Source organism: Pipistrellus hanaki (assembly GCF_964339955.1).
Source record: "Pipistrellus hanaki genome assembly, chromosome: 3".
NCBI lineage: Eukaryota > Metazoa > Chordata > Mammalia > Chiroptera > Vespertilionidae > Pipistrellus > Pipistrellus hanaki.
The window spans coordinates 168,839,666-168,855,283 of record NC_140505.1 but is presented as its reverse complement, the minus strand read 5'-3'; the positions used below and the strand labels follow the sequence as shown (position 1 = coordinate 168,855,283).

General features: G+C 37.3%; 1 protein-coding gene across 2 annotated transcripts; it reads left to right on the top strand.

The window, feature by feature from the left end:
* Positions 1-5,074: 5,074 nt before the first annotated feature.
* Positions 5,075-15,404, top strand: KLRF1 (killer cell lectin like receptor F1; the record flags this gene model as incomplete). Of its 2 annotated transcripts, XM_084877280.1 has the most annotated exons (6): positions 5,075-5,159; positions 8,654-8,752; positions 9,606-9,761; positions 11,407-11,546; positions 11,912-12,024; positions 15,274-15,404. In XM_084877280.1, the coding sequence occupies 6 exons, from the start codon at positions 5,075-5,077 to the stop codon at positions 15,380-15,382; spliced, it is 702 nt and encodes a 233-aa protein (XP_084733406.1). In that variant the 3' UTR covers positions 15,383-15,404. The 2 variants fall into 2 exon arrangements, with proteins under 2 accessions (XP_084733406.1, XP_084733407.1); XM_084877281.1 differs by lacking the exon at positions 9,606-9,761.
* Positions 15,405-15,618: the final 214 nt, after the last annotated feature.

Sequence of the window (15,618 nt, the reverse complement as noted above, 5' to 3'; positions counted from 1 at the left end):
CTCCCTCCAAACATCCCATCCCTCCACACTTGCCTCTCTCAATTTGTTTTGCATGACACTGTCTCTAAGCCTTCTAAGTCATTATACATCTCCTCTGCAGAATCCTTCTTTCCTCTCATTTTCCTCATACTCTATCAGCTTCTTAGATGCTTCCTTCCAGCCCCATAGTATTAAATACTGGTGAAATTTCTATTGTTAATTTCCTCACAGCTATAATAATAAAAGTGTCATATGCAAATCAACCAGATAGCCAAACAGTGGAATGACCATCTGGACGACCATGGTATGACACACGCTGGTGCCAGGCCAGCCAAGGTGGGTGCAATGCGATTGGTCAGGGGCCCTGCCATCATCCCATGTTTGCACCACAGAGGGAGGCCCAGGCCAGCCAAGTGATTGCACCCCACACCTGTCGCCTGCAGAGGAGTATCTACCCGTATAGATACTCACCTTGGCTTTGCTGGAAAAAAAAAATGTTGTGCGTGTTTTTCTGGGTGGTATTGTGGTAAGAAGTCTAGTGTAAACAATAAAAAGATTTATATAGTTTGTACTGCATTGATTCCTTCTCTTGGGCCAGTTAACCACTACATAATTAAATCTATGTCCTCAAGACTCTTCCTGTCTTTGCCACGGGAGCATGATGGGAACTCAGAGAGCAGTGGTATGCAGACTGCTGTCACCTGTGAGGATGAATGTGTTGGCTTTTGCATGGGTTTTAGGCAGATCCACTTGATCCATAATGTTAGTCCTCACACCCAGTGGAACTATTCAAAATTTGTAATTGAGCTGAGACCTCGATGGTGATTGATTTTTAGTTTGGGCAGACAGTATTATTATTGTTGTTATATCATATCTGTTGGTTGAAGATACCACAATATTTTTTTTTTCTTTAAGGGGAAAGAAACATTGGTTTTTCTGCTGTATTCTTCCAGATAAATCTTAAAATCATTTCCCCCCAATATTCTCAAGGTCATTATTGAACTATTGTTTTATTCTATATAGATTTAGTAATCAATTTTCTTTTTAATGGACTTTTAAAAAGATTTGACACAATTGATATTTCCCTTTCCTTTATAAACATCCTTTTTTTGGCTGTTAGAGAAATAGTACTAGTAATATCATTAATATTGAAATTACCATCTTCACTACTTCTAGCACTTTCACTGACTCTACCATTATCAGTCTTCTCCAGTGAAATCTACACAAAGATGTTCTTTGTCTCATATTAACTCTCTTCAGTATTTTCTTTAAATTAGCCATATTTGTAGCTATAACAGGTAGCTTCCTTTGTGATCTGATTTGACAGTGGAGAATTTATGTAGAATGTTATTTTCATGAACCCATGTTAAAATTTCATGCTCACTGGTGAAATTTCTATTGTTAATTTCCTCACAGCTATAATAATAAAAGTGTCATATGCAAATCAACCAGATAGCCAAACAGTGGAATGACCATCTGGACGACCATGGTATGACACACGCTGGTGCCAGGCCAGCCAAGGTGGGTGCAATGCGATTGGTCAGGGGCCCTGCCATCATCCCATGTTTGCACCACAGAGGGAGGCCCAGGCCAGCCAAGTGATTGCACCCCACACCTGTCGCCTGCAGAGGAAGGCAACCAGTGGCAGGGGCTGTGGAGGCAGTGGCAGTGGCGGAGATGGGGCCAGCTGCCAGCAGCAGGGGAAGGAAAGCCCTGATCACAAGCCAGGCCTAGGGACCCTACTTGAGGGTGTCCCAGATTATGAGAGGGTACAGCCTAGTCTGAGGGACCCCCCATCCAGTGCATGAATTCCGTGCACCTGGCCTCTAGTAAGTATATATATTTACCCTGTTTCCCCGAAAATAAGACAGTGTCTTATATTAATTTTTGCTCCCAAAGATGCGCTAGGTCTTATTTTCAGGGGATGTCTTATCTTTCCATGAGCTAGATCTTATTTTCGGAGGATGTCTTATTTTCGGGGAAACACAGTAGTTTGATGGCAGAATTATGTCTTTGTTCACTGAAATAGTCATAACTGTTTATTTCTTTTTTTAAAAAGATGAAAATGTCAAATTTCAGGATACTGAATAAATTAGAACTAGACATAAATTCTGGTTTTTCACTGTTTCTTTTATCTTAATTTACAGCAATATAAAATGTTCAGATATTATCTGGGCTGGCTAACATTACACTTTGTTTTCTCAGTAGAGTATGATATAGGAAGCCAACATAATTTAGGACAATTCTCAGAAGAAAAAAAAAAAAGAAAGCAAAATATCACGTTTTTATTTTTTGCGATTTTGAGATGTAACTTTTAACAAAGTTCAACATAGATCTTAATGCGACTTTGACATAATACCTAACACATAACTCATTAATTCCATTTTTTACTCCTTAAAAAATTAATTTTACAGTTATATTATAGTCTTCAGGCCTATTAAGAGCTATTTGAAATATGGTTTTCCAGATTGGCATTGAAAGTACTTCAACTTAAACTTTTGTAAGTTATTTTTACTTAGCATTCTTAAGAGGAAATCCTATATAATAAAGAGTTAATGATATGCAAATTGACTGTCATGCCCTCACAAGATGGCTGCCTATGACCAGGTTGGCAGGGGGCTTAGTGAGGGATGACCAAACAACTGAACAGCAGGCTGTGTGAGGTGACCAGGCCAGCAGGAGAGTTAGTGAGGAATGACCAAATGACTGAATAAGCAGGCTGCATTGGGCAACCAGGCTGAAGGGGGCGTTAATGAGGGATGACAAAACAACTGAACAGCAGGCTTGGTGGGGCGACCAGGTCAGTGGGAGGCCCGTGAGGGGTGACCAGGCCAGCAGGGGGGCATTTGGGGGGTGACCAGGCTGGCAGAGGGGGACAGTTGGGAGTGACCAGGCCAGTGGGAGGGCAGTTAGGAGTGACCAGGCTAGCATGGGGGGCAGTTGAGGGCAACCTGGCTGGCAGCAGGGGACAGTTATGGGTGACCAGGCCAGCAAGGAGGAGGCAGTTGTGTGCAACCTGACTGGCAGCAGGGGATAGTTAGGGGTGACCAGGCCAGCAAGGAGGAGGCAGTTGTGTGCAACCTGGCTGGCAGTGGGGGCAATTAGGGGTGGTTAGGCAGGCAGGCAGGTGAGTGATTCAGAGCCATCGATCCAGGATTGTGAGAGGGATGTCTGACTGCCAGTTTAGACCAGGGATCCCAGATTGGAGAGTGTGCAGGCTGGGCCGAGGGGACCTCCCCATGTGCATGAATTTTATGCACTGGGCCTCTAGTGTGTATAAAGCAGTAGAGTTTGTCATATCACTTTGTCATATGTATGTTTCATATAATAAAATTGAAAAACATAACTAGATTGATTGCTTTTGCATGCTTTATGAAAATAATTAGATTAATAAAAGCGAAAGAGTCAATGAATTAAAGCACATTACTTGATGATATTTGTGTTCTGAAAAGCCTAGAGCAGTGGTCGGCAAACTCATTAGTCAACAGAGCCAAATAGCAACAGCACAACGATTGAAATTTCTTTTGAGAGCCAAATTTTTAAGACTTAAACTTCTATTGCCACTTCTTCAAAATAGACTCGCCCAGGCTGTGGTATTTTGTGGAAGAGCCACACTCAAGGGGCCAAAGAGCCGCATGTGGCTTGCCAGCTGCAGTTTGCTGACCACAGGCCTACAGTAAATGAAATTGGCTGGTTGATTTCTGACACAAGGCTGCCTTTCAGCCTTCTTTTTCTGTATTTCAGCAAGTCACATGGGCAAACCTTCATCCAGTTCCTCTTGTGAAATAGCACTCTCTAGTGGTTGTGTGAGGTCTTTAAAAAAGAACTAACTACTATGTCACTGAGTTAGACAAATCTCTGTGGAGAATGAAATCAAAGACTCTCGTGCTGCTCTCCCTGAAAACATCTCCATTTCCCAAGTGAATACCTTCACCAGATTCTACCTTCTTACTTAATCATTGGCCAAACACTCACTAGTGAAGTTTAATGGCTACAGTCTTTGGCTTTCCATTCTGGATTTGCTACAGTTGCCAGAGATTTGAGATCTAGATACCTAAATTTTAAACTATTGTACTTCATCTCAATGAATAAAGTTATCATTTCTCTTCTTAAAATATGTTTTTATTGATTTCAGAGAGATAGAAACATCAACATGAAAGAGAATCATTGATGGGCTGCCTCTGGCACCCCTCCTACTGGAGACTAAGTTCACAACCTGGGTATGTGCCCTGACCAGAATCGAACCCAGGACCCTTTAGTCCATAGGCCAATGTCCTACCCACTGAGCCAAACTAACTAGGGCAAAGTTACCATTTTTAGAATTGTGTTACTTTTTTTGATTTGGGCCTAAGGGAACTTTTTATACTGAGAAAAAGTTCTAAACTACATTCATATACATGCAATAAGTGAACAACGTGGTTTGTAAACTATACTTAACTAAAGCTAAGAGAAAAAAATGCACACATTTCTGCTCTGCATCATGAATATTGGGCATTATATTCAAATATCAGAAAAGATCATTGGAAAAATATGGTTTCTTTACTGAATTCACCCTGATGTTTCAAATATTACATTTAGGGTATCTTTAGCATTGTCAGTATTTTTTTCTTCAAATTATATAATTATATCATTAGTATAATTTAAAAAGTTTTAGGATCAAAAAAATTCAACTGTTGGATAATTCAAGCTAAGTATTAGGGAGTGTAAATGAAAATTTACATATTTAGGCTAAAAAACAGCAGCTATATATATCATTTAATTCAACTCTTAAAGGATATAATTTCTATTCCTCTGACTTTATTGGAGTTATGAGAAGAAATTTTTTAAAGAACCGTTATATTAAATTAAACATGTGGTAGAAAGTTGAGAAATCATGGTATCTAGGCGCTGAGAAAAGGAAAACAAAACACTTCCTCTGAGGTTCTCACCAACGATGAAACTGTGAAGCCTTGGGTTAGTGGACATCTTAAGAACAAATTAGTAGTTTGAGGACAAACCCCTGGTTAGCATCAGGTTCATTACTTTCTTATTACATATCATATTTAAAACAAAACGTACATAAATACACACACACACACATTTACTCACATTAAAGATGGAAGATGAAGAAAGATACATGAAATTGAATGTGCAGTTGAGAAAAAGGAATTCTAGCCAAACATCCCAACTTAAATGTAAAGGTATGGAATTCAGGGTTTTTTTGTTCAAGTGGTGTGGATTGATATGGGCATGGATTTAACATGGGTTAATATTAACATGGATATTAATGTAGATAGTAATTTCTAATATTCTCTTCTTGAACTATTTCACTTTTTGGCGCTTCTGTCTTCCGTCTCTCTCTCCATCTCTCCTCTCTACCTTTTTTATTTCTCACTTATCAATGTGGAACTAACAGTTATTTACTTTTAAAATAATATTTTGTCTCATATAATTTATTAGGATACTCTCAGCAAATGTTTACATAAAATTAAAATTAATAGTTAAAAATTAATATGAGTTGTCTATCATGCACGTCATTATTCATAAAATATGGCATTTTAAATAATAAGTGTTAATTTAGCTTGTTAATCACTTTAAAATATGGTTTCCACCAGGTGAAAATTTTTGTTTTGGAAAACAGAAATATTAGCCTGAAAGATCACAAAATGTGGTGGTTCTATGTGCAATCTTTTTTCACACTCACTTAGTAGATGTCGCATGAAAACCAAAATGTGTTTTGGTGCAAAACAAGGAGCTCAGGGTGCTACAAATAAGAAATTTGCAACTTCTACTCATAGTTAATTAAATAGTACATTCTACTATTAATACTTTACTATAGAATATTCTTTGCTAAAATTTAGTAAAGCTTGGGGTAAAACATTACATTTTAGTGTAGTTGACAATTCAAGCCTTGCAATTGAATATTTGTATAACTTTCCTCAGATCTTGGCATTAATAATAAGAAGAAATTATATTTTTGCCATATGTACAAAGTTTCAGAATCACTATAGATAGTATTAATAATAGTAGAATTACAACAGATTAAAATGTTTTGGTGGTTTTTGTTATTACTATATACTCTGTTGGACTTGCACAGTCAAGTTATGTTTTCAAATTACTTGAAATGATTTCTTCATCTATAGTTAAGCCACTAACTTTATGCCCAGTTAGGGTCCTTTACTTCAGATTCCACTTTATTGTTAGGGATCCCTTTTTAAAATTTTTGCTTATCTTTATAATTATAATTATTTATGAATCTATATGTTATAATTATATACTACACATTACATACTAAATTATAATTACTTTATAATTATGTAAAACATTATATATTTTTATAGCAAGGTAATTCCAGAGATTGCCAATTCCCATAAATCCAGTTTCTGTCCCTTTTACCCTATTAAACTAATTGATTCAACTAGTTTATTCAACAGTTCCCCTACTGTTGGACATTTATGATATTTACATTCTTTTAAAAATAATATTACTATTACAAGGCCCTGTACATAGGTCTTTTTATATTTTTCTAATATGTAACTGGGACAGATTTCTAGAGGGGTTGCTGGATGATTATATAAATGCCTATAGAAGTTTGTAAACTTCTTTAAATATCTCTCTGTAGCATTTTATCATTTCACATTTCATGTTTTTAATTGGTTAAAAACTTGTTAGCTCACTTGTTTATTCTTCTAAATAATTTTATAATAAAGTTTGCAGAAATTCATCACAAACAACCCAAACTATAGCAAACTGATGTAGTTCAGTATTCTAAATCTCTTCTTAATTTATCAATTAACTTAGGGAAAGTTATCTCTTTGACACAGCCTCCAGACCAAAAGTGGTTGAATTTCTATTTGTTCAAGTCTACATTTAAGCTTTTCAGTTCTTTATGTGTTTGTTTAGTTCTCCTTATGTTGGTTGTGGCACTTTATTTGGGGTGATTTTTAAGTTTATTTCCAATTTTATTCTTTTTTTGTTGTTGTTTTGTTAGCTACCCAAAGTGACGATTTTTTAAAATTTATATTTTTAAATGATATTGGATATATAAAGGCAACTCATTTCAGTGTGTTAATTTTGTTTTGAAATGTTTCATGTACCAATAGTTTATTTTTTTTATATTGCTGAGTTAGTTATATTACATGGTATGGGTCTAAAGTTTTCTTATTCATTGAAGGACTCCTGAGTTATTTCAAGTTTATGATTATTATAACAAAACTGCTGTGAACATTATAAAAAAGAAAATTATTAATTAGAAAGGTTTTATTTGTGTGAATATATGTGTCTGTAAGTGCCATGCACACACATGTGAGAGTGTATGTGTATGGAGGGGAGATTATTACTATGTAGATTAAAATTCTTTTTTCCAATGGTAAATTATGCTGAATAGTAGCAATATTTTAAGACTTAATATAATACATGACACAGCTTCTGACCATCCAGAGCATTATAACTACAGTAAAGTAAATGTTTTTCTATTTACTTAGTTTTTATGTTTTTGATTGCCTATTAGCCTTTGAAATTCAAAACCAATCCTATCTAATAAAAGAGTGATATGCAAATTGACCATAACTCTGCTACACCCACCAGCCACACCCACCAGTCACACCCACCAGCCAATCAGAGCAAGTATGCAAATAAACCCAACCAAAATGACTACAGCCACAGATTGCAGAGGGAGGCTTGGGTTTCCCTGGCCAACAAAGGAAGCCAAGCTTTCCATCTGCCCTTGCCAATCTAAGCCTCCACTCTAGGCTCCAAAGTTTCAATTATAGAAAGTAAACAAATTCCAACAGAAATGGCGGTAGCAAGTAGGAGGCTTGGCTCTGCTCCTGGAGCAAGCAGGAAGCTTGGCTCTGCTCCAGGCTACAAAGTTTCAATTGTAGAAGGTAAATAAATCCCAGATACCAGGGCCTCCACTTGGGTTACCGGGGGGCATGGCCAGCCTGAAAACCACCACAGGCTCCTTGCCCAGGGAACCCCCACCCTGATCTGGGACACCCTTCAGGGAAAACCAGCCAGCCCCCACCCATGCACCAGGACTCTATCCTATCTAATAAAAGAGTAATATGCAGATTGACCATCACTTCAACACACAAGATGGCTGCCCCCATGTGGTCAAAGATCCTGCTTCCATGTGGATACAAGATGGCCACCACAAGATGGCCAGCAGGGGAGGGCAGTTGAGAGGGACCAGTCCTACAAGGGGTCAATCAAGCCTGCAGGGGAGGGCAGTTAGGGGTGACCAGGCTGGTAGAGGAGGGAAATTGGAGGTGACCAGGCCTGCAAGGGAGGGCAGTTCGGAGCAAACAGGCTGACAGGGGAGCAGTTAGGCATCAATCAGGTTGGCAGCAGAGTGGTTAGGGAGTGATCAGGCTGGCAGGCAGAAGCGGTTAGGGGCAATCAGGAAGGCAGGCAGGAGTGCAGTTGGAAGCCAGAAGTCCTGGATTGTGAGAGGGGTGTCCGATTGCCCAATCCCACCAGGATTGGGCCTAAACAGGTAGTTGGACATCCCTTGAAGGGTCCAAGATTGGAGAGGGTGCAGGCTGAGCTGATGGACACTCCCCCCTTGTGCACAAATTTTGTGTACCAGGCCTCTAGTATTATATATAATTCTAATTGCCACTCCTTAGAAATTATAATTGCCACTCCTTAGAAATGTCCTTTTCTAAGCTAATTTATGTGATTAATTTCTCAGATTTTTCTGTGATGTTACACTGGTACAAAATCTTATTGGGAATATCTGGAACAATAAATGGTATTCTGATTTTGACTTTTATCTCCCTGATTCTTTTGGGTAAGTGAAAATGTCTTTAAGTAAACAAATATATGAAAATGTGTACTTTTTATGTTTCTTTTCATATTATGTCTCATTTCGTATTTATAGTTCCTTACATTAAGATTTAATAAGGAGCTCCTATGTATCAAACAATCTATTATACTTCATTGTAAAGTATTTAGTATATAGTCAAATCAGATGAGTATTTGTTCTCAAGTGGCAAACAGTCTGATAGGAGGAAAGTGTATGTGTGTGCACGTATCCATATTTTTGAGGTGAATACTTAAAAACAATATTTCTTTATTTGTCAGCTTCTTGTAAATAGATAAGTTCTATAATTTTTAATACTTTTTATGTAAGATTATTTTTAATTTACTCTTACTTTTTCCCCCCAACAAATATTTTACTGAACAACAAGTATACCATAAACATTACTACAAACTCCCAAACTGAAGAAAGGAATAATCATGTGGAGGAAGCTCATATTCTATTGGAAGAAATAGATGTTCAGTTAACAATTATGGTGGGATGGGCTAAACACAGCATTGTAAACCTCGGTAAAACATTAAAAAAGCATGAAAAGAGCATATGTACTTCCTAGAGCAAGAACTTTGTTTTATTTGCTGTGTCACCTATTCTCAGGACAATGCCAGGCACAGAAAAGATCCTCAACACATAGATGTCATTAAAATGAATTAATTGTATGGTATTTGAAATAATTTCTCATTAGACATATAGATGAAAAAGAAACTTTCTACTTATCCCTTTGGTGATTTCTTGTTCCAATCATCAGAATCGTGCTAAGAATTTGTCTCTGAGACACTGGGCAGGAAAGATATTTACCCAAACTTACCATAATCCTGATTTTAAGTTTCTCAAGGAGTGTTGCTTAAATGCCCAAAAGGAAATAATTCAAATATCACCCAGCATGATAATACTGGAAACCTGAAAATGAAGAGTGACACAAGAGGAACTATAAGTACTAAAGATGTGGACCACAATGCTTCAAGTGCTACAGACTATACAGGTATTTTTCAAGGCTTTGGCCTATTTTTGTTTTAATCTTTTAGACCTTCTAAGTTTAAAGAATTTCATTGAACGTGTATTAACAAATTAAGTAAACAAATATCTGATATAAATCTACTTGACACTCAAAACTTGATTCACATATTAGTATATATTTACAGTTGGGGGAGAGCTGTAAAACAGAACGTAAAGATGTAAAATCAAGTTGAGACATATAATTATGAAAACTTAACTGTGATGATAAGGCAATATGTAAATTCTATTTTTTGTTTCTTAATTATCTTTTTTTGAAATATAAATAGATAAAAGCAGTTCTAGCAAATAAATTGATATTATGTTAATAAGCTTAGAACTTGCAATCATACAGAATTTTGGAAAACTGTTCTCTCAAATTTTTTAATTAAACATTTTAACAACTCTTTGAACCTTGGACATTTATTTAAAATATATTTTTATTGATTTTTTTACAGAGAGAAAGGGAGTGGAATAGAGAGTTAGAAACATCGATGAGAGAGAAACATTGATCAGCTGCCTCCTGCACACCCACTATTGGGGATGTCCCCACAACCAAGGTACATGCCTTTGACTGGAATCGAACCTGGGACCCTTCAGTCCACAGGCCATGCTCTATCCACTGAGCCAAACCGGTTAAGGCAGACATTTACTTTATAGTATATGTGATGAAGCTGCAAATTAACTTATTTTATAACTATTGATCTAAGTATTTTCTCTGTTCCTCTAATTTGTGTGGTCTTCTTTATCATATATTAATTGTGATAATATCAATATCACACATAAAATATTATAGTCATCCTAGTCGCTTTGGCTCAGTGGATAGAAGGGTCCTGGGTTTGATTCCAGCTAAGGGCATGTATTTGGGTTGCAGGCTTGATCCCCATCCCTGGTCGGAGCCTGTGCAGGATGTGTCTCTCTCACATTGATGTTTTTCTCTCTGTGTCTCTCTCTCTCCCTTCCACTCTAAAAATCAATGGAAAAATATCCTCTGGTGAGGATTAACCAAAAAAAAGAAAAAAAAGAGATTATAATGGCCACATTTGTGTAGTTATTTTGGCCTATAATTATATTGTTATATATAGTTCATTTTCCGTTGTTATTATTTCAAAAGTCTCAGATCTTTTTACTTGGAGACTTCAATGTAATTTAAGAAAATTAAAGGACTTGATGAAGTTGAAATTACAGAGATTGAAAAAATGAATCTCAGCCTTACTTAATATCAAAAGGAAGACATTAAGAGAGATTACACAGATAAAACAAAGATAGAGATTCTAAAACTTTGTGGATAAATTCTAAGCAAGTGGTATAGATAATCTTTTATTTACTTTCTCAAATAGCATTAATGCAATATATATATATATATATGTTGGTTTATGTTATTTTAATAATTATATTGAATCATAGCATGAAGAAAAACCTTTATGTCTAGGGTTTGCTTTGTCTCACTAAATCAATTTTCTTACGTTCCAAGAATTATATTTGTATTTTGGACACTGTGAGTCTGAACACCCAGTGATGAGTGTTTTTATTATAGCTCCACTCTTATTTATATATCACAAGTATTCTCACTGTCAGTTTTCAGAGATACACCTATAATTTAATTTTTCTTTGTTTTTCCCACTTCTCTATAGGATTGTGCCCATCAGAATGGCTCAAATATCAAGAAAAGTGTTATTGGTTCTCTAATGAATTAAAAAGCTGGAGTGACAGCCATGGGTATTGTTTGGGAAGAAACTCTCATCTAGTAATAATTCAGGACCAATTTGAAATGGTATGTGCTTTAGTATCATGGCATTATCTCATTTACAGTTCAAAATGGCTTTCCTCAAATTTCTTCTGACCCTTCCTTAAATTATCATTTATCCTGATTACTGAGTTTTGGGGACCCTCTTAAATTGTGTCCTCACTTTGACTCTTGCTAGTCCTAATCTGAATACTTGTATTCAATTTTCAAATAGACTATGTGTATGCATATAATCTATCAAATAACATGTATAAATAAGATATGAATTAATTAGTATAAGAATCCTCATGTGGGGTGCAAGAAGCCAAATAAAATTCTAAAATTGTATTTAGTATGTCTAAATTATTAAACATATTCTGTTCATCTAGTTACTCATTACTCACTTTTTTTAGGCTTTTATACAGAAAAACCTAAAACAATCAAATTATGTGTGGATTGGACTTAACTTTACCTCCCAGGAAAGAACATGGAACTGGGTGGATGGTTCTCCATTAGCTTCAAAGATGTGAGTCTTTTACTAAAAGGCAATCTGGTTTATTGCTTATTGTAAGACGTATCTTCATAAAACATCTCTTTGTCCACCAAAATAAACTCTGGAGTAATTATTGGTACTGAAGAATTTTAAAGCATGAAAAGTAATTTAATGTTCACTGGAGTAATAACAAATATTGTCATTTGGCTTACAAACTAAAAAAAAAAAACAACTAAAAAACAAAATGGTTGCACACTTATTGTTTAAAGACCACTCCTTATTTGTATGGAAAGGTAGACTGAACCAATGTACTCTCGTGTTTTCACATTCTCAATGTTTACTTCAGGATCTTTAGTAACTAAAAAACAACTTTTGTATAATTTTTGTGTTATACGATGGTCTGTCATACCATGAAAAGATAGATGAGAAATGATAAGATCAAACAAAAGAATATAAAATGTTCTCAGCAATTGCATGAGATTATTGAGGATTTTAAAATTTCCATCAACGTTTTTGTGTGCTTATGTCAATTTTATAATAAAATATTTAGAGATGCAAATAGCGAAACGAGTAAATTCAAATTTTATCCTGATGTTGGTAGACAAAATAATGGTCCCAAAGATGTCCATATCCAAGTACCAAAATCCTTAGACTGTCTTTTCTCTCTTGGCAAAAAACAATTTCAAGGCTGTGGTTAAATTGATGATCTTGCAATAAGAACATTATGCTGGATTATCCAGGTGGTCACAATGTAAACACGAGTCCTTACAAGAGAGAAAATAGGGGCATGTGGTCCAAATGATGTAGCCATGGCCCACGCAGTGCATGCAGCCTCTAAAAGTTGCAAAGGGCAATGAACAAAACTCCTCCTCCCGCTCCCAGGGCCCGTGGAAGGCAGCTCTGTACACACTTTGTTTACTCCTGTAAAACTAGTTTTAGAATTCTGACATCTAGAACAAATTTGTGTTGTTTTAAGCCACTAAGTTAGTGGAAATTCATGAGAGCAGTGATAAGAAACTAATATAATATATTGTATAACCAACTAACCAGTTAATGATACTGTTGTGTTATTTCCATTCCATTAATTTGTCATTAAATATTACTTATTTTCCACTAGGGGGCAGATGCTCAATGCAGGAGCAGAAACCATAGGCATGGAAACATGGAACAGACTGATGAATCTCAGAGGGGAGGAGGGAAAGGAGGAGGATAGGAAGAGATTAACCAAAGATCTAATATGCATACTAGAGGCCCAGTGCATGAAATTTGTGCATGCGGGGGGGGGGGGGGGGGGAGGGGAGGGGGCGCGGTCCCCCTCAGCTTAGCCTGCATCCTCTCCAGTCTGGGACCCCTTGAGGAATGTCCGACTGCCAGTTTAGGCCAGGGATCAGACATTCCTCTCACAATCCTGGACCACTGGCTCCTAATCGCTCACCTGCCTACCTGCCTAGTCACCCCCAACTGCTCTCCTCCCCCACTGGCCTAGTCACCCCTCACTGCCCCCCACCTAATCACCCCTCACTGCCCCCCCCAGCCTAATCACCCCCAATTCTCCCCCCTGTCAGCCTGGTTGCCCTCAACTGTACCTCCCCTTCTGGCATGGTCACCTCTTACTCCCCTCAAATCCTCCCCACCCCCTACCCGCCAGCCTAGTCACCCCTCACGGCCCTCCTGCTGGCCTGGTTGCCCCATGCAGCCTGCTTGTTCAGTCATTTAGTCATCCCTTGGGCTGGCTCTGGGTGTCTGGGAAGCTTCCATCCAAGGCTTGCCTGCACCACAGACCAGTCCTGGGCACCTGTGTGCCTGCCACCCCAGTGGGGCTGAGGGAACTGGGTGGGTGCTGCCATCTAGTGGCTGTGGGCACTGCCATCTTTGAGGATATGGCACTCAATAAGCAGATTTCCTCCTTATTGGCTGAGGGTGCTGACATCTTTGTGAGGGCGTGATAACAATTAGCATATTCCCTCTTTATTAGATAGGACTATAGGCCTGGTGCATGGATTCGTGCACTGGTGGGTCCTGCGGCCTGGCCTGTGCTCTCACTGCACTAAATGAATTAATCTAAGCAAGTTGATCAAAGACATTATTGGAATGGAGAATAAAATTATGAGATGGTATCATCTGAGGGTAGGGTTTTAACACTGAACATTCTCTGATCACCAAGGAAGGTGCTTAGTTTTCCTTGCCAAATCCACTCAACACTACCTATAAGATTTAGTTTTAACTTTAGACCATGCCTGGGGATTTCTGTTCCAAATTTGTTCAATGTAAAATTCAAACATAAACTTGGAAACAGTATTTTCCAATATGAAAATCCAGCATTTATTTGTTCCTTATTAATTTTAAAGTTTTCTTGACCCTGTACATCTTGTCCATGATTCTTTCTTAAACTTTTTCCTAATTTTAATAAATTCCTAACAGAATAAAATCACTAATATTATAGAATAACTTTATAATTGCATTTATCATACTTCTTTATGGATATTCTAGAGACCCGGTACACAGTTTCATGCACTGGTAGGGTCTCTTGGCCTGGCCTGCAGGGATCGGGCTGAAATCAGCAGCCCAACATCCCTCAAGGGGTCCTGGATTGCTAGAGAGCACAGGCCAGGCCAAAGGACCCCACTGGTGCATGAATCCATGTACCAGGCCTCTAGTATGCATATAAGATCTTTGGTTAATCTCTTCCTGTCCTTTCCCCTCCCTCATTACCTTTGAGATTCATCAGTCTGGTCCATGTTTCCATGCCTGTGGTTTCTGCTACTGCATTGAGCATCTGATCCTGGTGGTCAGGGCACATTGTAGATAACACAATAAATGTATAATTTAGTTAAAGCTTATATAGGTCAGTTTGTGTACAAAGTTCTATGAAAATATTAGTCCATTTAACCTCATAATAGTATCATGAGGCAAATATTATTAATGCCATTGTACATTTTGATATGAGAAGCCAGCCACAAAAGTGAGTTGTTCATGTGACTTGACTTCCCGCCCCCGCCCCCCTAAGGACCACATGGAACAATGCCAAAAATACTCAAATGGGAATGTGGGCACACATTTATTCTTAGCTCTATCATTTGCAAACTAACTCTCTGAGAACTTTCGGCCAATCAGATAGTAATACTAAGTTACAGAGATATGGTAATGTTTAGTGAGTCAAAGTATTTGCAAATGCCTTGAAATTTTGAATTACCCTTTAATTGAGGGAGGACATTAGCTGCAAATACAAATGGATCTCTTCAGCAGCAATGATTAACAATATATCTATCCTCTCTTCTGCAGATTAGTCATAAAAGGACCAGCTACCAAAAACAGCTGTGCTGCCATCAAGGGAAACAAAATTTACTCTGAAACCTGCAGCAGTGTTTTCAAATGGATTTGTCAATGTTAATATTCTAAAAAATGAATTATAGTGAGATAATCAGTTACCTAAGTTTTTTTGCCAATTAGGTTCTAACATTAATCTTCAAGAGTAAGAACTTAAAACTGGAATTAAACACCAAAATCTTTTCTCCATTTTCCCTTCATCACCCATATTAATCCTAGCTTCAAAATAACACCTGCTTATAATCTGCAGTATAACTTTTCTAGTTTTTTTTTTTAATGTGATACTATAATCTAGTGTAA